The sequence below is a fragment of the Episyrphus balteatus genome, chromosome 4, assembly GCF_945859705.1.
Source record: "Episyrphus balteatus chromosome 4, idEpiBalt1.1, whole genome shotgun sequence".
Taxonomy (NCBI): Eukaryota; Metazoa; Arthropoda; class Insecta; order Diptera; family Syrphidae; genus Episyrphus; species Episyrphus balteatus.
The window spans coordinates 81663101-81686855 of record NC_079137.1 but is presented as its reverse complement, the minus strand read 5'-3'; the positions used below and the strand labels follow the sequence as shown (position 1 = coordinate 81686855).

The following is a 23755-nucleotide window of genomic DNA, read 5'->3' as shown; positions in this document are numbered from 1 at the left end:
GTGCGGTTGCGAGCGCACTCGTCGGATGGAAACTTATGGAAATACAACAACAATTGACATTAGCATCCGACTCCATCCGCCAATTATAGTTCTGGCTTAACACAAAAGAATATAATCGGATTTTGTTGGAAAAAAGCAAGCAAACGTAAAAAATAAAAAACAAAAACGAAAATCATTTCAATCACACTTCAAGCCCTGTGTTTTTGCTGTGTGCTTCTACTTTTTGTGTCTCTCTCGAGAAACCAAAGAAAAAGTCTATAATAAAATATTTGCAAAAATCAATCTGCAACACTTTTTTGACCATGGCCAATATTACCGTTGGACAAATTATTGTTGACGCTCAACGAATGGCAAGTCGAATCAAAGACTTGGAAGTCTTAAGTGGCGGATTGCTAATGGAGGCCGAAGGCAATAATCGACATCTGGAGGCGATGAGAAAGGTATTAATATAGTTGTTATTTTCTGTTTCCACTCTGCCACATTTGGTATATATTTTTTGCAACCAATCCGTTAGGTGGCAACTTTTTAGGTCACACAAATCTAATTGATATTCAATGCAAGTATCTCCTCCACTCCATCCATATACTATTGTTTTCTATGGAATTATTACTCGATTAATTGTATTTAAATTGAACGAAATATTCTTTAATAAAAATTCGCTTTTCTTCTCGTTCCGAAAGGTAATCTATGAGCTTTGCCATATCGCTGGCTGACAACTATACAGCCCTATTCTGCTGTTCGATTCACGTGAATCGAAAGATTTCCTTCCTTTACTACGTCAACATGGTTTTGAAAAACCACTAAAATTCGAAAGCAAATTGTTGTTTCCGTCCGTTTTAGAAATTTTGAAGAAACAAAATTTGTTTATGTTTAATTTAACCCTCATTTAAACGCTCTTCATTTTAGTCGTTCAAGTGAATCGATTAGAAGAATAGGGCTGATAAGGTCGTATTTCATACATATGTTGTTTAAGTTGTATACATCAACATTTTTGGTAATTTCAACGGCTCTCAGGATAAATTTGAAAAAATATTTTAAAAAAATTAATGGCGAAGATACTGGTAAAAAACTTATACAACTTCCATGGTTTCACACAAATTTATTATTATAATAAGGTTCCATGTTATTCAAATTGCAACATTAAACCCTTTTACTGATTTTTTTTTTCAAACAAAACAATACATTGATTAAGGTTACATACAACTTTTTTAGCACAAATTTCTCAACACGTAATCTCATGAAAATAATTAGTGGAGTAACTAAAGATCAAAAATTGGCAATATTAGGGAACCCGGTCGAACAGCTTAGATTTTGATGATCTTTTTTTTTCAAACGTCGGTAATTAAAAATACTTTAAAGTCTATAGAATAAAAATTGCCGGTGTTGCCGTTTTGATTTTTTAAATTTAATTGAAGATTTTTGTGAGCAAAAACAAATTTTTTTCAAAACTTTTTCTTAAATTTCATAAATTAATTGATGCCAAAAGATTGCCTAGGAAATTCAAGGAAAAAAAATATACGGGAGTGAGGGACAATTTTCCATAGTTCAAGCGATAGATGCAATTTTCTTATTAATTGACTTCAAACACAAAAAAAAATATTTGAACACAACGGCAACACCTACAATATTCAAATATACATTTTTTAAAAGCTAGAAGCTTAGTCATATTTGTAAAATTAAAATTAAGTTAATTGAATGAACGGCTTTTGAAAGAATGGTAATTGAACTCAGATTTTTGAAAAAAAAAAAAAAATTATTGAAAAAATTTTAACATGTCGTTTTTTAAACTTGATCGTAATATAAAATGCATTTATTTTCAAATTTTTTTGGCAGCATTTATTATGATTTCAAATTATAAAAGGAAATGTCAATATGTATTACGGTTTATGAAAAAAATTAAAAAGTATTTCATTTTCGAAGAACTTTTTTTTAATAAAAGTTTTGAAAAAAAATGTAACTTATTTTTTTTTTTTAAGTTCAACATCTAAACATAAAATTATTTTTTATTCATTTAATAACCCTTACTGTTGAAAGTTAAATAGCAAAAATTTAAAGTTCCTATTTACCACAGTCTTTGAGAAAATTAATTATTTCAATGCAAAAATTCAGTTTTAATAAAAAAAACAATTGAAATTGAAGTAATTTTTCATTTTTTTTTTTTCAAAAGTGTGATATATTTACCTTTTTTGCTTCGAAATTCAACTGATAATATTTATGGCCAAAAATTTTTTTTAAATAAATTCATATTTTATTAGAAAAAGTTTGGAAAAAAGTCATTTTAAATTTTTCTAATAACATTTTTTTTTTAATTTTGAGTTTGAGGACCATTTTTTCAAAAAGTCTTGATTAAATTTAGTGGATTTAAATTTAAGAGATAAGAATGAGATTCTGGCTTTTTAAAAATGTATTTTAAAATATTGTAGGTGTTGCCGTTGTTTTCAAAATATTTTTTTTGTGTTTGAGGTCAGAATGTTAGAAAATTGCATTTATCGCTTAAACGATGGAAGATTGTCCCTTACTGCGTTTTATATATTTTCCTTAAATTACCTAGAGAATCTTTTGCTATCATTTGTTTTATGAAATTTAAGCAAAAAAAAATGGTTTTGTTAAAAAAAATTTAATTTTTATTTAAAAAAAAAACAATACGGCAACACCGGCAATTTTTAATCTATAGACTTTAAAGTATTTTTAATTACCTACGTTTGAAAAAAAAAATCGTCAAAATCAGAGCTGTTCGGCCGGGTTCCCTAATAATTTGCTTTAGTTACTCTACTAAATCTTTTTATTATTTAAAGTAAAAATAAAAGATCTTTTGATGTTGTTGCTGGTATTGAACAACAAGGTGGAATCGGCTAACTTGATTGTCGATAGTTGATAGTCAAAAAATGACGATTTTGTTCCATAATTTGTCGTATTTTTACTATCAACTATCGACTATCAAATTAGCCGATTTCACCCCAGGACTTTTGCTAAACAGCAATGATTTTTTTTTATCTCGTTCTGTACTCTTCAAACTAAAATGTGTACTCTCCAACCTAAACTCCTTGCAATAATTCATTCGGGTTACCTAACCTAGATATTATTACAGCTTAATTAAGAATTGGAAGTGATTTTTTGAAAACGTTATTTTCATAATCGAGGTTTCAAATTTCCTAAAGTTGGCATTAGTAAACAAAATTTTAAAGAAACACTTAGTTTTCGTAACTTAAAACAAAAGAAGTCAAAACTCAAAAGTACCAAAAACGAACCTTCGGACAAACCTAAATCCGTTGGCAAGCTTTCAATATAGTACTAAAAAAAAAAACAAAAATATTTAAAAAAAGTTAACTAATTTTGAGTTGTATTTAGTTGGCAAATTGAGTAGGTTTTTTTTTCCAAAGGTCAATATTTTACTCTACTAACCAAAGTTTGTTTTTAAGACGACTGTCTATTTGGCAAAATAGCTTGCAAAAATATGATTAATTTAATACAAATTCTAATTGTTTTTAGCATGTCTTTTTTTTTTGAGTACCTAATTCAACAAAAGCAGAAGTTGTTGTTTTCTATAAATGCAACTACGTGATTTGTGGTATTTTTTTCTATTATTGAAAATAGAGTCTGGCAAGTCCTTTTACTGTTTTCACCTATTTCACGATGAAAGTCACCTTTTTTTTCATTTAAAATCCATTTATTACAAACATGTAAGCTCTTTATAACTATAAGGTTCTATGTTAAACATAGAACTTTTCTCAAAACCTTTTCATAAAAAGGTTCTATGTGTTTTTTTTTTTAATGCTCATAGAATCCTTTTTAGTGGTTTTATGACTTTTTTTTATGGTTTTATGACTTTTTTAGGGTCCTTTATAAGATAACATCAATACTTTACTGCTATGTAACTATTTTATCCAAAAAAAAACAGCCTTAAAAAACTTTGAGATCGATTTTATCAAAAGTAAGGTAAGTTGACATACAACCCTATAATTCTCAGGCAGCGATATATGCGCGACTCACACAAATTCTGGTCAATCTTTTGTTTTCTTTTTAACATGTCTCTTGTCTTGATGTCCAATGTCCAAATCGCTCATGATACAGTTGTAGTGTCGTATTATCTCCAACGACTACATTGAACTGCAAATCTGACTTAACTTTCGAAACTTTTGGTGTGATCGCTGCCTTGTGCAAAAATCCGTTCACATGACGATATCCACGTAACACTATCTTGCCATTAACATCAATCCAAAACTGAGTAGTTGTGGACTTGAAAACACTGTTTCGATTTCGGTCTTGAGCGGCTAGAACAGAACATAAAATAGTCATTCAAGGTCACTTCTTCATTTTTGTGAGTTGATTTGACTTTGATTTTTCCCTTTCTAACAGCTGCAAGAATTTCTTTTGCAGCAACTTGAATTTGACATGAACTCTCAAATATTTCAAAATCAATTAACCAGTCTCGGCAGTTGGTGACATATCTTGTAGCACCATTACTCTGGTCGGCAAAAAAACAAAAAAAAGTCGGGAGCAAGAACTCTGTAATTTGATTAAAATTAACTTGAGTGTGCTGAATTCAAAACTGTTAACAGATTTAGTTAATCACGTCTAGTTTTTAAGCTCAGCTCATCACTATTTTCGCTAAAAAGTCCCAAAAACTAATCTTGAATAAAATGTTTTTTGACGTTTGATCTAAAATATATATTTTTCTGAAATATTTTACTTTTTTTTATCCAAATCAGAAGTCCAAAACTGGAATTTGCTTCAAATATGCTTCAAAAACCATAAGTTACCTTAACCACCAAGATTTTGAGATATCATAAATTTCTATACCAAATACCTTTATTTTAGAAAAAAATAGGTGATGAAATTCAACGCCAAAAGTACCAATAAAATGCGTTTTTGACTATATCAGATTCGGAATCAGCACACAAAAATCCCTTAGAAAAATATGGTTTGGTTTAAGCTCTATTTTCGTTGCCTAGGCATTTTTGCAAACAGACACTAAAAATGCATTTGTATCAACAATGTTGCTTGGATTTCTGCTAAAATTCATATCTTTTTCTGGTTTTCCTTCAACTAACCACTTGACCTCTTTTCTTACAAAAAATACAAATATCTTCTTTCTTGTTTCTTGAATTATTTTGTTTTGGTCGAACTTCTTCCTTCTTTTTGTCGAATCGTGATGCAATTAGCGCCTCTTGAGCTAAATTATCGTTTTCTTCTGTTTTCTTGAAATTTCTTTCATACATGCAAAGCTGCGTGGTCAACTCATCAAAAATGTCATGGCTTCATCTTTTGTGAGTAACATCCAGCTTGATCTGAAAGTCTCAAATCTTGATGGTAAAATATGAAAGACTTTGCATACCAATATCAAGTATGGTACGGCGTTCTCTTTTTTAACTTTGAGTCCACTATTCAGATCGTTCCACAAACCTCTGAGCTTCGCAATGTGTTAGAAACATCTTGAGTGTCTATCTTGAACGGTTGATCCTTCGATGTTGCTTCAAGTTGCTGTTTTAAAGCTTTTCACGCATCATGTGCGGTCTCTTTATCCACTATCTTCTGAAAAACTTCTTCTGTGACTGAGCTTGTTATCATCGATTTAGCGTAACTGTTCACTTTTCGATATATGTATGTAAATTGAACATTTCTTTATGTTGGCTTATTTCTTCTGCTTTAGCTGTCGCTGATAATGGATCTGACTTCTTCAGAATTCCATCTATTACATCTAGCGCTTCCTCGTGGTAGTCAAGTAAGTCTCGAATTTTTCTTTTCCATATAGGCCAATCTGTCTCACCAGTTAAAAGCTTGATATATTTTGCTAAGTCCATCTTCAAATAGACTATATCTCTCGGTTCAAAAATAACGAAAATTAAATTCAAATCAAAACAAATTAATCAATATTGCATGCTAGGCAAATAACCTAGTATAAATTAACAATAATCATAATTATTAATATACGTATTCAATTTTCTTTACAGTTTCAAGATGACTTAGATTCGCTGAATCGTATTACACGTGACAAATCCAATGCCGATATGGTAAATCGCATAAACGTCCAAAATCCATGCATTCGAAAGGTTCGCGAGGAGAATCGTGAACTCAAGGCATGCCTAGAAGATCACGAAAGAGCACTAGAGCTGATTATGCATAAATACAGAGAACACACGCAAAGCAAAGTGCTCACAAGTCAAATTAACTTTAAAGAAATGTACAACGAGAATCTGTGGAAGATAATACGCGAGCAGGCAGACAAAATCACTGAAATGGCCGCTGTAATGCAGCGAGCCGCTTCAATAGACGACGAAGCTATGTACAAAGAAATCGAATTGCTTACAAAGCTCAAGATGGAAAACCAAAATCTAAGAGAAATGCTCCAAATCTCTAATAAATTCGATTCAACTGGCAAGCTTATAACCCCAAATGCGCATCTGCTCGAGGACAAAGCAATACAAACAGAGAATAATGCCCCTACTACATCTACATCTGTCGCTGACCATGAATCATCAGCATTGACGACTTGTGCAAATGTAGCCAACAACAACAACACACCCATAAGCACTGTGGCTGACAATGTGGTAGACAAAATTGGAACAACCACATCCGTGGCCACATTGGAATCGGGTGGTAACAACAACGTAGTGGCGATAGTAAATACACCACCATCACCAAATGCAGCAATAGACAATTCCATTATAGCAAACTCAACGGTGGCCACAACTATAACTGCTGCCGTTAGTAATTTAGAAAAGAGCTTAAAGAACACTTTGAATATGTCCAGCACCAACCAGCAAGCTAGTGGCGATGAGAGTAGCCGAGTCGAATCACAGCAACAACAAAATCCAGAAGCACCACCAAATAACCCAGCTAATCTACCAACAGCCACATCAACTACGTGATAGAATGGACTTAGTCCGATTGACAAGCTTTCAAAAATTTACACCATTACCATAAAACACGCTCCATCTCTCTTGCTTATTAATTAATTAAAAACAAAATGAGTAACATTATATTATAATATGCTTTCTAATTAATTTTTGTATTCTTTTTTGTTTTAATTTTATTCATTATCGCTGATTTTTTTTAAGCAGTGATAAGTTTTTTTAAAAAATTATTTAATATTCTTCTAACCCTCTACTGTATAACCAATGAGGTCAATTTATTTATAAACTTATGTTCAATATTATGTCCCTATTTTTCAACACCTAATCGTCCCTTTGAAATGAAGCACAAAACAGGATTTATATATGATTTGCGTTTGATTGAATCTGACGATAGACCAATTTCCGAGTTGATCGAATGAAAGAGTGCGCCAAAAGAAATAGTAAGCAAAAGATTATAACCTTAAGCCCTAGTTTATTTGAATTATGTTTTTTTTTTTTTTGTAAGTTTAAGTTAAAAATATACACACATTAATTAAAAAAGTTTTTTTTTTTTATTTCATTTTGTAAACAAAAATTAAATACTTTTGCAAGAAAAGTATTAGGTCCTTGTGGGAACGATACAGTTTAGAAAACACTAGTTTTTGGTTTAAATAGCATTAATGGATGTGCTTTGAATGCTTTTGTTTGTGATAGCAAAATATCGCTCACTATCGTGTAAATTTTTTTTGAGTTTATAGATTTTTTGAAAGAACTCAAATATATTTTTTGCAGTTAATTTAACTTCCGGATATGTAAGTAGTTGGTACTTTTTCGTTATTTGGCCCCCTCCTAGTTTTGCATAACAAGAGGGTCTTTTCATTTATTCAACACGTTAAATACTAACGCATAGGGCAAGTATTGGTTACGTGTCAAAACAAATTTGGATAATCAAAATCAACATTATGATCATAAAGAAGATAAAAAAACTTATGGCCGTTCATCTGTACATCCAGCTAGGGGTTAGCGGATGGATGATTTGCTTGTAACTTGGTACAGATGATTTTTGCGTAATTTCCAAGACTCGTTTTTTATTTTTATTAATATCTATTTTTTACGCATCTCTCAAATATGTAACATTTTCGAGATATTGCAATTTTTCACAAAAAAAAAAGTTTTTGTTCTTTCAGTAGATTCTAACAAAACGGCGTTTTTAGTTTTTCTCAAAAAAAAAAAACCGAGGATGGAAATTATGGCGTTGCCGTTTTTTCCAAAAATTGACATTTTTTTAGTAAAAAAAAATTTGAAAATCGTTAGAGCTTATTTTCAAAAAAAATTATGAAAAAAAAATAGCTTTTCTATTTTGGTTAATTTTGGTCCTAGAACCTGGAAATATAATTAAATATAATTTCTCCTCTATGGAACGTGTTCTGTAGTCACAAGCCAAGTGTGAATGTGAGTAAAAGATGCAGTTAAACAGTGGATTTTTTCTCACTTTAAATCAGGATATCATTTAAATCAGTGAACTATGACCAAAACAAAAAATACTTTAGTTAGGATTTTTTACGTTGTTGAATAGTTTCGTCTTATGCAGTAGAGGGTTATGTTATGAAATTATAGTCAATTAATTAAACATCCAAGTTCTAGTATTTTAGTTTCTATCTTTTCAATCACAATTATGGTTTTATTTGGGCATTTTTTATCCGCCCCATTTGTTAACATCATTAACCAGAAGAAAATAAAACATGATTTGATCGTTTTTTGGTCGCAAATAGCATAAATAAGGTACTTTACTAAAAATTATATATACAAGAGATTTGCATTTATTTTCTTAAAACACATCACCACTACCACCACAATTATTAATCATTTTCACAAGTATTTGTTTTTTTTTTTTAGAGAATCATAAATGAAACAAAAACATCAATTTTCAAAATCTTACTTAAATATTTTTTGAAAACTAAAAAAAAAACTTAACATCAATGTGGGTCTATTACTGCCTTTAGGTTTTTGGAGAACTGTGAAACCATAAAATATAAATGATTAAATTAGAAAAAATGGAAATAATACATACATACTATACTAAATCAAATATTAAATGTATCTAAATAAAGAAGAAATCATAACGAAACAAAAAAAAAAAAATAAACTTTAAAACTATAATTTATTGTTCATGATATCGTTTATTTATAAATTAACAGTCCCTCATGTGAAATCGTGTTTTGGATATCGATGTTAAAAACGTTTCTCAAAACTATGATAGAATTCACATTCAAACTAATTTGTGTACCCGGCAGCAAAATTATCACAAAATCTCAATAATTTTGGGATATATTCTCTCTTCACTTGGAATATAGATTAGGGTGCTCGTTATTTATTTCGAGAATCAAGTTCCTAAGTGGAAAAAGTTCAACGTAGACAAGTACCTCATCAAAAATTTTTGATTTAAGTCTATATCTAAAAAAATTTCCTCATAAGTCAACACATACCTATTTCTAATGAGAAAAAACTTTACCCCTCTTGGGGCGCCATCTAATGTCAAAATAAAAATCTGAAAAAATTAGTGGATTTTTTTTTTATTATTTAGAAACGGTTTTTCCACTTAGGAACTTGATTCAAAAATAACGAACGCCCTAATATAGATATATACCTTAAAGGTAAGTTTTCCATTATCTCTCTCATCTTTTTACCTGCAACAAGGTTTCTCATGGCAAGTTTTGCATTCTTAAAACAGAACGACGCGACTTTGAGATTTTGATAAAACATCAATAATTGAAACGGGTGCAAGAGAGGTACCTTAATGGACGCTTGGGGTAGTATGGCTTTTTACTATATTTCTTTGAAAAAATATCTTATTATTCCCTTTCATCTCGAATAAAATATTTTACTGACCTTTCTTAAAACAAAATTAAAAAAAAAAATAAAACATATACATTCACATAGTACAAGTACCCAATAGGTACTCCATTTTTAATACATTTATTCTTAAATCGCAGCGAAAAAAATGTTGGTTTAACAATAAAATTCCATTTAAATTTTTTTTTTCTATAAATAAATCTTACAGTTTGCTTTTAAAATGTTTTTTATTTTTTTTTTTGTTTCGATATCACATACCTTAAGATGGCTAGGGGTGCATTGGCAGAGAAGCGAACGGGCTTCATCGTCTACTTAAAAAATTCACTTTTGGACAAATAAAATATTCTAAATCATTTTATATAAACTTAAAGATTAGATCTATCATCAAAAAACGTATCCAAAGCTGTGTCATTAACGCTACCAAAATTCCATTGCATATTTGGATTATTTTTGTCACAGGGATTAACAAATACCAATTGTTTAATTGGATCAGCATCGAGACAGTTTTTAGCTTCTTTACCATGTCGTAGCCATTTATTTGTACGATCATAATACCAAAATTGATTGCCACCTTGACCATGACAATCCCAAAGCCAAACTGGAGCATTCTTCTCAGATGATTGTACATCCAGACAGTCTCGTTTAAATCGCATGCGTAAGTCACGATGCCAACTCAGCGTCCAAAATTGATTGCTCTGTGGTCTTTCATGATTTTTGGCACAGTAGTAGAGGCCAATCATGGAATGACGTGCTCGGTTAAGTGTGTCCAAGCATAAATTAGGAGTAGCTACACTACGTACTGTTCCAGAAGCATAGTCTGGTGGTTCAACAGGTGGATACATTTTGGGTAGATCGAATGCAATCTCAGTCATGAACCATTTAAATGATTTACACTTTAGTTTTTCTCTAATTGCCAATTGTTTGCTTAGGTCACCAGGATCGATATTGTCATAGAGACCTGGACTGTGCTGGTAGATGTATTCTTTGTACTCATCCATCCATACTTCGGCAACTCGTTTGTAATTCTAAAAAAAAAGTACAAATCTTACTATTTACAGTACAATGTGATTTATAAATTACTCACCTTATGAACATAATCAGTTTTTCTTGGATTCTTTGAATCCATTGGTCCCCTATAGATATGTGCAACTCTGGAACATGGCGCATCGACTAGCTCTCCACCACACATCCAAATCTTAAAACTCAACTCATACTGTTCTCCTCCCCAGATGTCCAAACCTTCATCGTATCCACCAAGTTCCCAAAAGAAATCTGACCCAATGGCAAATAGTCCACCAGCCATAATTGGACTACGGAACGGTTTAGTTTTATCTATCAAATCTTCCGGTAGTAAATTCAATCGCTTGTAGTAGAACTCCCAATCGAATGCCCCTCGAGCACCTTCGTCTTGTGCACGATATTCAAAATTGTTATAATCAAGAACATCAATAAACGGACAAACAGAAACTTTGGGGTTTTCAGCTATTGGCTCCAATAAAGGTGGCAGCCAATTATAGTTCGCTTCGATGTGTGAATCCAAAAAGATTAAAACCTGCCCCGTTGCCTTCCTGGCACCAGCCATTCTTGCACCAATCAGACCAGTCCTCTCAGGCAAACGGACAACTTGCACGTGATGGAAATTTTCTGCTAAATACTGGTCAAGCTGCTTCATTAAGTACTCCCGATCGCTAAAATCATCTACTAAAATAATTTCCTTCAATAATTCCGGTGGTGACCGATTGACTATACTATGAACAGATCTCATAAGTACACTAAAGTGTTCGTTATAAAATGGAATCACCACACTGACTGTAGGGAGATTCTTTAAATATTTCTTGGTCTTGCATCCGGGATTTCTGATATCAGGCACGGAACGATTGACTGATATTGAATCACTTAGCAAGGCATTAAATCCATTTTGTCGGAACATTGACTTCTCTTCAGCTTGATATTCTTCATCTAGAGTAGCTCTCTTGCCGCCTTCGCCAATGCCAACACGTTGGCTATCTCTTGTCATTGCTGGATAGTCATGCCAGTCTATTTTATCTCCATTATTTTTCACAATTACATCTGCTATCCGAAGTCGTTGAGCATCTTCTATTTCATTACCTTGCGCCTCGCGACTATCTCCACCGGGGAATAATCGAGATATGTCTTTTCTTAGTTTTGCATTAGTCTCTTGGAGACTTTGACTAATTCTATTCGTCGCCGAACTAGATGATATGGTACTTGTGATGGCTACAAACAAAGTTATGGCTACTATGGATAGGAATATGGCTTTTAGAAGCCATTTCACATTGCGACGTCTCATTTTTTTAGATCTAATTATTTGTATTGAGTGCGCCTGAAATGATAAGTAAAGAATAAAATTGGAGCTTTAAAACTTGCATATGCATCAAATGATTTCAAAATATGTATTAAATCAACGTGACCCTAATATATAAGTGATACAAACTTAGAGTAAACAAAAAAAAACAAACAAACAAACGTGTTTTTATTGTTTAGTTTTATAAAAAATTCAAATTTACACCTTTGTAAACATTTGTTCTTTAAGACGAAGATGAAACTTGTTGCGTTAGAGGGAAAAGTATAACTGCCACATCTTCTAATAGAACTACAAAAAAAAAAAAAACAAAGTTCTAGTTTGCTTATGATGAGCATTTTTTTTTTTCTTTAAGAAAAACTTAATTAAGATACGTGACGACAAGAATTTAGGAAAGATAAATTAATTGAAAAACTGTGTTGTTATAATTTTTTTTTTATCATAACTTGGAATCAGATTTTATGGTTTATTTTGTCTAAAAGACTTGTTTGTCAGTGTATGGGTTTGATAACATGGTAAACGTTCTCTGGCAAAGACTGATAGATAACAAGATAGAAAAAAGAATTGTTATCAATATAAAAAAAAAATAAACAAAAGCAATAATTGCAACGATATGATGTTGGCAGTGGGGTTATCGACTTTATTAACAAAGAGGTTTTGTGCCAACGAGTTAGTATTTTGAAGAAAAAAAATCATGATTAAATTAGCATTAATTTCCAAGTTGATTTCTATGAATATTTTACTACCATAAGTTATTTTATCGTTTTACCAGTTTATCCCAATGGTTTAGCTATCAAGATGTACTTTTCGATCTAGATCTAACGGTTTTTATGGAATTAATTAATTTAAATGTGACTTACACACATGTAGGTTGTTTTTGTTACAAACCTATGAATTAATAATCGTTATGGTGGCATACAATTTAAGGTTCATTAAACTTCTTTTGTGAAAGATATTCTTTGGTTTTTATTTTAAAGAAATATTTTTCAAGGAACAAGTTGGAAAAAAATACTTACAAACAGTAGCATGAACAAAATCTGTAGTTATGAGGGGTGACCAAGTGGTGGAAATTGTGTAACGGAAACGACTTTGCTTGTAACTTCTACAGATGAGTTGAATTCAACTAAGCCCATTAGTACTCGAATCCCTAAATAAAGTACATAATAATTTTCCTCGTTTATCAAAAGAAACTACGTGGATCCATCAATTTATTTTGCTTAGGTGAATTCGTATGCATTCTGTAAGCGTTGTACGAAACTATCGTAGATAGATCAAGCAAGGTTACATCTTGAATGCTAGGTTTTCTTTTTTACTTTTTATATGCGAATGAAAAAATAGATTTAAAAAAAGCAGGATTTAAAAAAACAGAATAAAAAAAACGGGATTTGGCAGGAATTTAAAAAACAGGATTGTGAAAATCGGAATACTGAACCCAACCCAATAATAGCGTATTAGTTCTAAAGCTTCAGAACTTTATTTGGAACAATCTAATCGCCAATTTCTTAACAGAGTCCCAGCTCTAGCTAGTACCGATCCTTGTCCTAAAGTTAGTTACTCAAAATGGTATCAACTCATTTCTTCATCCAAGAACTAAGTCCTTGTACTAGCTGTTAGATTGACCACGAATACTAGCTAAATCTTCAAAATCAGTTTCTACCTGGTTATTATACGAAACGTTAGTACTCGAATCGGTATACCTACTATACAGTGGTACCAAAAAAGTTCTATGCTCTGAAATAAATTCTTTATGGGTGCTTACTTTAATAAAAATAATACAAAAAATGTATTGAAACTAGAAATCATTGTATGAAACCACTTTAAATAGTTATACTGTATCTTTTATGTTCTAATGGTTGAAATTTTTTAAAATACCTAACTTCCTGCATATGTTTTGTGCTTCTAAAATTACATTCTTATTTCATCAAAGGGCTTGATAAATTTACATATTTATCTATTTATAGTTGTCTTCTTTTTTAACTACGCCCCATCCTTATGAGGGTTCTAAACAAAAATTTATTGAAAATGTCAATAAACTCACAAGAAAAAAGAGGATGGTTTTTCTAACATAATTTTATTTCTGCTGACAAAGTATATAAAAATGTTATAAACATACCGGTTTGATATTTAAATGAAGACAATATTTAGGTCCATTGGAAAAATTAGTTTTCTCTACCTCTTCTATCTTTTCATCTTGAATCTTGACTATTTTTATTGCATATAGAAAAAAAAAAGAAACAAGTCAACCGATAAAAACTTGTTTACGTATACTACCCATTAAAATATACAAAACGAGTTAATATACCTCCAGCCGACCAGCCCCAATCATTTTTCTTTTTTCTTGTTTTTAGCCGATGTTATTAATTAAATTTAAATAAGTTTTATGTAGTTACTATAAGTACTTACCTATTATAAATTTATGTGAAGGTGAAGAAGAGCAATTGTAACTTTTACAAATGCACAATGATTGTTATCATTTAACTTGGAAGGTATTTGGCCAGGCTTCGTCTATCGTTAATGATATCTATTCACCAACTAAACTCTAATGTTTTGGCCACGGTACTCAACTCGAATTATTCTTCTATTTTTTTTTTTTTTTCGGAAGTTTGTTATCTTGGTTAAAAATACATTTTTTTGACGACTGTGTATTCGTTTTTAGAAAATATTATTTTATTTGTTCTGTTGCCCTTCTGCACAAAAATTCTTTCTTATCACTTTTTGTTTTATCAGACTTCAAAGAGTTTAGTGTATATGAATTGGATGATATGAAGAAGAGTTTTTATTTTGTTTTATTACACACAATTTACTTTAAGTTAAAAGCAAACAAAGGAAAAGGTATGTCAAGAGTATGAAATCCAAATCTGTGTCTGTTTCTGTTCTAGTCAGCTAAATGGCAGCTAGCAAAGAAAATACAGGTAGATAAAGGTAATATTTTCCTCCTGGCTAGGCCAAGAACGAGAAGTAGTTCACTTGACAATGGTGAATGAAGTCTGAAAGTGGAAAAGTGGATATGCAAGCAAAGTGGTCAAGTGAAAGAGCGAAGCACACAATTTTGACAGATAAACAGAGTTGCCAGTAGACAAAAAATATAAATAGTACCAAAGTGCTGCCACTAGCATACAAAATAGTACTAAATGGTCCGATTCGTTTTGAAGTATTTTCTTATTTGTATCTTATACAGGTTGTCCGGTAGAAAATGGATAAGCCTAAAATGGCTGATAGGTGCACTTTTGACTGTTTTGAAACCGAATAGAAAAATTTTCTATCGCAACCAGTTTAAAAAATATTGGCTTTTTTTCGTTCAGTGTACTTTAAAGGAGATGGGGCAAAATTATATGGGACTTGGGCCATGAGCGTACATTAATGAGACTAGTCTCGAATTGAAGCTGGAGCTTAGTATATTCAATATATGAAGTTTTTTTTTAAATCGAAAGTCAGGGTCCTGAGATATAAGGCTCCAAAGTTCGTTCTGATAACCATTTTCTGTCCCTTTTATATGCAAATATCATTAGAACTATAAGAGCTATATGTAAGTTTTTGATGTCAAATGAAAGGTTTTTTTTGTGCCTTTTCAACAATATATAACACATATTACACATAAAAAAGAAACGGCGAAAAAATAAAGAAAAAGTAAAATATTTATGAAAAAGAGAGTAATCCTGAACAAGTTTAAGGTTGACCTGAAAAAACGACAAAAACTAAGGATGAGGCTTTGTTCCTGAAAGCCTCTGCAATAATAATCCGCTTTTACCAAAATCGGATTAGATATTTTTTCGAGATATCCCCGTAAAAGGGTTTTTTTTTTTGTGAAAAATTCATACCAAAGCAAGGCACGAGTACGATAACTTAGGCGCCGAGAATTGACAACGGCTATTTCTAGAGGTGTTCAAAACAAATATTTTTTCTTACGGGAGGGGGGGGGGGTCAATGTCCCTCCCTTTAGGCGGGAGGGGCAATTTTCAAAAGAAATACTTGAAATCATAAAAAAATTATTAAAAAACAACGGCAACACTTACAGTTATCAATTATACTTTTTTCAAAAGCTAGAGTTATACACTTGATTTTAATTTTTAAATCAAGATATTTCAATCAATCGTTTTTGAAATAATCGATTTCAAAATCAACATTTGGGAAAAATAAGATTAAAAAAATACATTGGATACTATTTTTGTCAAGTTTTTCAATGAGAAATTGATTGATGAGTAAATTGTCTCAATAATTTCCTAATCAAATACTGAAAACCATATCTTCTTATGCTTTCTAGTTTTTGAGAAAATTGTAAAATAAGAAAACTTTTTTCAAATCCTTCAGTGGATTAAGTTTTTGGGGACTATTCTCTGCACCATCAGGGCTCGCCTGTGGTGAGCGTACAATGGGAATCTAGTTTTTTTTTTTAAGAAGAACAAAGCTCTTTACTGACTCTATGTATGAATATCGATCTTTTCTGATTTTTGATAATGGTAAACAGCCAAGAAAATAAAAATCTGATTAAGAAATTAGTTTTTCTATTTTTCATTTTTCTCAAAAACTAGAAGCAAGGCATAAGAAGATATGGTTTTCAGTATTTGATTAGGAAATTATTGAGACAATTTACTCATCAATCAATTTCTCATTGAAAAACTTGACAAAAATAGTATCCAATGTATTTTTTTAATCTTATTTTTCCCAAATGTTGATTTTGAAATCGATTATTTCAAAAACGATTGATTGAAATATCTTGATTTAAAAATTAAAATCAAGTGTATAACTCTAGCTTTTGAAAAAAGTATAATTGATAACTGTAAGTGTTGCCGTTGTTTTTTAATAATTTTTTTATGATTTCAAGTATTTCTTTTGAAAATTGCCCCTCCCGCCTAAAGGGAGGGACATTGACCCCCCCCCCCCCTCCCGTAAGAAAAAATATTTGTTTTGAACACCTCTAGAAATAGCCGTTGTCAATTCTCGGCGCCTAAGTTATCGTACTCGTGCCTTGCTTTGGTATGAATTTTTCACAAAAAAAAAACCCTTTTACGGGGATATCTCGAAAAAATATCTAATCCGATTTTGGTAAAAGCGGATTATTATTGCAGAGGCTTTCAGGAACAAAGCCTCATCCTTAGTTTTTGTCGTTTTTTCAGGTCAACCTTAAACTTGTTCAGGATTACTCTCTTTTTCATAAATATTTTACTTTTTCTTTATTTTTTCGCCGTTTCTTTTTTATGTGTAATATGTGTTATATATTGTTGAAAAGGCACAAAAAAAACCTTTCATTTGACATCAAAAACTTACATATAGCTCTTATAGTTCTAATGATATTTGCATATAAAAGGGACAGAAAATGGTTATCAGAACGAACTTTGGAGCCTTATATCTCAGGACCCTGACTTTCGATTTAAAAAAAAACTTCATATATTGAATATACTAAGCTCCAGCTTCAATTCGAGACTAGTCTCATTAATGTACGCTCATGGCCCAAAAACGCCCCATCTCCTTTCATCATCTTACGTTTTCTTCAACCACAACCACGAATGAATGAATTTTATAAATTTCTTATTTTTATAATTTTCTACAATAATTGGCTCACTACATAAGAAGTTAAAAGTTTTTATAACTGTTGCATCTTTTCTTTTAAAAAATTTTGTAATTTGGTTTTCGATGCAAAATGTAAAAAAAAATATTTTATGAAAATTTTCAAACACCTCTGGTATAAAAAAAAAATCCATAGGAACGTAGGTGACCAACTTTTTTAAAAATATGCGCGTCCAAAGGGGATTGCAGAATGGTAAAAGTTTTTATCAAATCTAGAGTTACTAGCAAGTTATTGGTACCAAAGTGCAAAAAAAGCCTATTAATTTAATAAATTATTTTAACTGTAAAATCTTAAGTTTTTCACATTGCTGCCACAAATGCATGGATTCCATCAGTTTTTTTAATCAGTCATATTTTACAATAATTCTTCTTACACATAACTACTAAAAAAAGCGTTATAACCGTTGAACAATGGCTCTACAAAAAATAATTTAACTTTTTTTTAATGCAAAGTAGAACAAAAAATATTTGTTTGCTAATTCGCTAATAATCAGTTTAAAAGATAAAATAAGAAGTGGCTCACAATATTAACTGTAAATTAAATTGCATCTAACAAATATTTTTATGTCGTTTTCTATTGACGAGATTCATGGCGTTTTTAATTGGCAATCTGGAAGCAAAAAAAAGCAATGTGAATGCGTTCAATTGGGCAAAACTGACAGTTCTGATTCTGAAAAAAAGAGAATTTCTCTTCTGGTTTTAAAAACAGAATCAGAAGCAGAATCACTCACACATTCATAGATTTAAATGTCAGCAGTACAAAATGTTTGCAGCACAAATACAAATGAAATTTGGCGCGAATACACATATATGTGAAACATGTTAAACTCAAACAATACATTCACACCAAACTTCAGATTCTTCGGAATAAAAAAACTGTTCAATTGGGATTCCGAATTGAAGAACAATTCCGGATTGCCAATGAAAAACGCCATCAGAATTAGATTTGTGAATCTGACAAGTGAAAGGGGGGGGGGGGGGTGAAGAGGGAAAAAAGTGGAAAAATCTCAGATTTCATGATCTATTTGCGGCTTGAGATTCAAAAAAATGAATCTGGGATTCAAAAATCTGAATCTGGATTTTTATCAATATCCACGCATACAAGCACACGCACTTTCACACACACTCCTCTTTTGTCTGAACATTTGTTGTTGTTTTATTTTTTTTATACGCACAGATTTCGTACACAATTACAAAACTAGATTTCATATTCTATTTGCAGTGGAAAATCTGATGTCGTTTTCTATTGACTTTTGAGATTTTTGTGTAAAATTCTCAGATTTTCCACTGCAAATAGAATATGAAATCTAGTTTTGTAATTGTGTGCGAAATCTGTGCGTATAAAAAAAATAAAACAACAACAAATGTTCAGACAAATGTCAAACAGAGGAGTGTGTGTGAAAGTGCGTGTGTTTGTATGCGTTAATCTTGATAAAAATCCAGAATCAGATTCTTGAATCTCAGATTCATTTTTTTTGTCATTTTTTTGAATCTCAGGACGCAAATAGATCATGAAATCTGAGATTTGTCCACCATTTCCCCTCTTCACCCCCCTTTCAGCTGTCAAATTCACAAATCTCATTCTGAGATTCGTCAATAGAAAACAACATGAGATTTTTACACAAAAATCTCAAAAGTAAATAGAAAACGACATTAGATTAGGTTTGTTAGAGTATATTGTTGATGGTTAGGTATTTTACTTAGGAATTTAGTTTTACGGCGTAGCGTGTAAGGTATTTTAGGCTAGTTTTAGGTTAGATTTTAATTAATGAAATTTACTGAAGCAATAGTTTTTTTTGTAATTTTTTTTTCCTTTTATAATTCACATCCTCTTTCTTTTTCCTTTCCCACTTTCCTTTTACTTTTCTATCGGCACGATCTAATTTTGTTTAGTAGAGCAGGAGGTATTTTGAGGAGTGGCAAGAACCACACCCATTTTCCACGAGCTTAGCCGTGCAACCACAAGCGTGCCACCCGCAACTTCTCTTATACCAAAGTAAGCCCTAAGGTAACCTGACTCCTAACTCTGACTCTAAATTGTCCGTCGAGATCACAAGAAATTAGTGACGCACTATTTTAGGTCAGTTGATAGAAAAATAAACAATAACGGTTCAAATCTTTGAACAACAACAACATCTTGAAGGTGCTACCACCAAGTGTTTATGGCTAGAGTTACAGCACTGTTTCACGGATGCCAATCCGATCATCAGACTCCTTTATTCTATTTGTATGGGGTGCTTAGGGCCAATTCTTCAATAGTCAGATAAACGTCAGTTAAGAGCTTTTTCCTAGGAATATCTATTTTTATATTGACTTTATTCGTTTGATAGATCAGGGACCGATAGCGGCCATATGAATAGACTTAGCATTTTTAGGGCCAGTTGTACAAACATTTAATCCGTGGATCAGCAACTTTTGTCTTCTGGAATCGGTGGCAAGGTCCACATATGTAAAAATAGCCACATCCATGCTTGAACCGAAGTTGACCCGCAGCTAATCCGCCGAAATCGGTGGGTTAAATTCCTGATCCGAGGCTGGCCCTTACTAGCGCCATTAAGTATGATTATTGTTATCCGACTCTTTCAAGTTTTTCTCCATTACTCTTAGGCACATCAACAATTAGTTGCATATACCAAAGGAGGGAAGTGATTAGAAAGATTTTAGACGCTGCTCTAGATTATAGTTTAGTATGGAAACATACGAAAAATGAAACTTAACAACGATTTAAGTTGTTTTTGTTCACGATTTTCTTGAAATCAGCAATTAATAAACTGTAACTCTAATGTGCATTAAAAGAGGATGCTCGGGATGCTTATCCATTTTCAATGTGTGATGCGAGTCAAAACACGTTCGTTTTCTTTGTTGGCAGCCATCAAATGAAAATGAAATGGAGAAGCTCATTGAAATTAGTGCCTCCACGTTTGGAGTTGCCCAAGCTCTCCATATTGAAAATTCTCTGAGGTGAAGACTTGCAATAGTTCTTTAGAGGCAAGATATGTGGATTTGCAATTTGATGACCCATTAAATCTTCGAACTACAAACAATTTTTTGTTTGACTCTCCCTATCAGTACGTCTTCATTTTTGTTTAAATCTCTTTCTTAAGTAACCGCTAGGAATTGCTTAAAACAGGTTACCGGTAAAATCGGCCTTATCGTGTATTCCAATCGTATCGGACATTTGTTACGAATCACAGAATCCGTTCGTAATGGAAATTTTCATATAAATTGTTGATAAAAACGTATTTTGTGATCTTTATTTTCGTGGTTCGTAACAAATCTTTGATAAAAATTTAATTCGTGATAAGGTCGAATATTAACATTATAAGCCGTATTTTATTGGTACTCAGTATTTTACAGAGTAAACATTTTATGCTGTGAACAACAACAAACATTACTTCTATATATTACACGGTGTTACAAAAATGAGGTTTTAAAATATACGCGGGCGGAGACCTATCAGGTTTTGTAGAGCTAGTCGCACTGAATACGAAACGGTATTTAAAAATCCCCTAACACCCCCAAAATCTGGAGTTACGGGCAAAAAACGGTTTTTTGGACCTTCGCCCATTGAAAAAATTCTAGCTTCGACAATTTTTTACCCATTTTCGATTTTTTTACAGTTTCTGATAGAAGATAAATATACCTTTTTAACAATGTATAAAACATGTAACTCGGTTAAACCACTTAGAATTTATAAGATGTCAAAGTTCAAAAATTCAATTTTTTTTGTCATTTGCCCAACTTCGGCATCAATTTAAAGTATATGTTTTCAAAACAACATGCTATTTAAAAAATATATTCTAAAACTATATCTATTTCCCAATTGATCGAAGTATTTTTTATGAAAATCACTTCAATATTGGCTTAGAAAAAAAAAATTTTCGATTTCAACCCAGATACAGAAATTCGAACTTTTAGGTATAGAACAAAAATGTTGTTTCGGCACGTAGTAGGATAAGTTGGGCGCCAGGATTTGATGAAGGGTTTTTGTAGAGGAGCTGAATACAAACATTTTTTTTCTTTGGGAGGGGGGTCTATCTCCCCCCGTTTAGGTGGGAGGGGCATTTTTCTAAAAAAAATTATCAAAATAAAAAAAAATTATTAAAAAACAACGGCAACACTTACAGTAATAAATGATACCATTTCCAAAAGGCAAAATTGTGCATTTGATTCTAATTTTTAAATCAATATAATATTACCAATAGTTTTTGAAATAATCGATTTCAAAGTTAAAAATAGGGGAACAAATTTTTTTTAAAACTCATTTTATACTATTTTTGTCCAGACTGCGAATTTTAGTAAATAAATTACTTAGACAGAAAACTGCCTCAATTGATTCCTTATCGAACCGTGAAAACTATATGTTTCTATGTCTTCTAGTTTTTGGGAAAATTGAAAAATTATTTTATCAGATTTTTCTTTTTTCAAAATATTTTTTGTTTTTATTTTTTTTTATTTTTCAATTTTCTCAAAAACTAGAAGACATAGAAACATATAGTTTTCACTGTTCGATAAGGAATTAATTGAGGCAATTTTCTGTCTAAGTAACTTATTTACTAAAATTCACAGTCTGGACAAAAATAGTATAAAATGAGTTTTAAAAAAAATTTGTTCCCCTATTTTTAACTTTGAAATCGATTATTTCAAAAACTATTGGTAATATTATATTGATTTAAAAATTAGAATCAAATGCACAATTTTGCCTTTTGGAAATGGTATCATTTATTACTGTAAGTGTTGCCGTTGTTTTTTAATAATTTTTTTTTATTTTGATAATTTTTTTTAGAAAAATGCCCCTCCCACCTAAACGGGGGGAGATAGACCCCCCTCCCAAAGAAAAAAAATGTTTGTATTCAGCTCCTCTACAAAAACCCTTCATCAAATCCTGGCGCCCAACTTATCCTACTACGTGCCGAAACAACATTTTTGTTCTATACCTAAAAGTTCGAATTTCTGTATCTGGGTTGAAATCGAAAATTTTTTTTTTCTAAGCCAATATTGAAGTGATTTTCATAAAAAATACTTCGATCAATTGGAAAATAGATATAGTTTTAGAATATATTTTTTAAATAGCATGTTGTTTTGAAAACATATACTTTAAATTGATGCCGAAGTTGGGCAAATGACAAAAAAAATTGAATTTTTGAACTTTGACATCTTATAAATTCTAAGTGGTTTAACCGAGTTACATGTTTTATACATTGTTAAAAAGGTATATTTATCTTCTATCAGAAACTGTAAAAAAATCGAAAATGGGTAAAAAATTGTCGAAGCTAGAATTTTTTCAATGGGCGAAGGTCCAAAAAACCGTTTTTTGCCCGTAACTCCAGATTTTGGGGGTGTTAGGGGATTTTTAAATACCGTTTCGTATTCAGTGCGACTAGCTCTACAAAACCTGATTGGTCTCCGCCCGCGTATTTTTTGAGTGTTACACCGTGTTATTAATAATTTTTTTTTTGTTGAAGAATCAAAAATATATAAGAATTTTTTTTTATGTATATAAAAGAAATTTTCTGTAAACCAACAAATAAAAATCTTTTGTTTATCCTTAACAATTATTTTGTTTTCCGTGCAAAATTTTTCTGAGCTAAGAACTGAGTTACCAATAAAAGACGGCTATAATAACTGCTCGAACGTGACCGTGGAATGAATAAATAAGTGATATGCAAATATAAAAAAGGCAAGTGTTTTTTCGATATCCAACTGATAATGATATAGAATTTTAGTCGAAATCAAAATATATTAGTCTCCTTTTCCAGTATCGTACTTACTTCAAACTGTACTCAAGTACAGTATCAAGAATTGATATACACGTTATTCTTTTTTGTCTCAATTTTATTTTAGCCAATATCATTTTGTCTTAAATAGAGATTGATAAATCAAAAATAAATTTCGATTCTTTGTAAATATAAGGTGTAAACATGTATAAAATCAACTCATTTTGCTGCATTAAGGTCATTGTATCCGTCTAGAATATGCAACATCTATGAAAGTATGTATATTTAGTAAAATGTATACTAATTATGCCAACAAAAAAGGAAAATATAATATTTAAATTTAATTGAAATTAAAAAAAAAAAAATAGTACAAGTTTATCTAGGCTTGAACGAACACTCGATTTGTTTATAATTGGCTTGTTTGTTTTTAGTTCTTTTTCATTTCAAATCTATTCATTCAAAAA

At 31.3% G+C, this 23755-nt stretch overlaps 2 protein-coding genes across 3 annotated transcripts; one reads left to right on the top strand and one right to left on the bottom strand.

Moving 5' to 3' along the window:
* Nucleotides 1-101: 101 nt before the first annotated feature.
* Nucleotides 102-7179, top strand: LOC129918208 (FGFR1 oncogene partner 2 homolog). Its single transcript, XM_055998605.1, has 2 exons — nt 102-440; nt 5952-7179. The coding sequence occupies exons 1-2, from the start codon at nt 303-305 to the stop codon at nt 6867-6869; spliced, it is 1056 nt and encodes a 351-aa protein (XP_055854580.1). The 5' UTR covers nt 102-302; the 3' UTR covers nt 6870-7179.
* Nucleotides 7180-9764: 2585 nt separating this feature from the next.
* LOC129918206 (N-acetylgalactosaminyltransferase 6) lies at nt 9765-15028 on the bottom strand. 2 transcript variants are annotated; one of them, XM_055998604.1, is made up of 3 exons: nt 14413-15028; nt 10771-12030; nt 9765-10711 (listed from the first exon to the last, which is right to left on the bottom strand). In XM_055998604.1, the coding sequence occupies exons 2-3, from the start codon at nt 11995-11997 to the stop codon at nt 10052-10054; spliced, it is 1887 nt and encodes a 628-aa protein (XP_055854579.1). In that variant the 5' UTR covers nt 11998-12030; nt 14413-15028; the 3' UTR covers nt 9765-10051. The 2 variants fall into 2 exon arrangements, with proteins under 2 accessions (XP_055854579.1, XP_055854578.1); XM_055998603.1 differs by lacking the exon at nt 14413-15028 and adding an exon at nt 12217-12303.
* Between the last annotated feature and the right edge of the window lie 8727 nt (nt 15029-23755).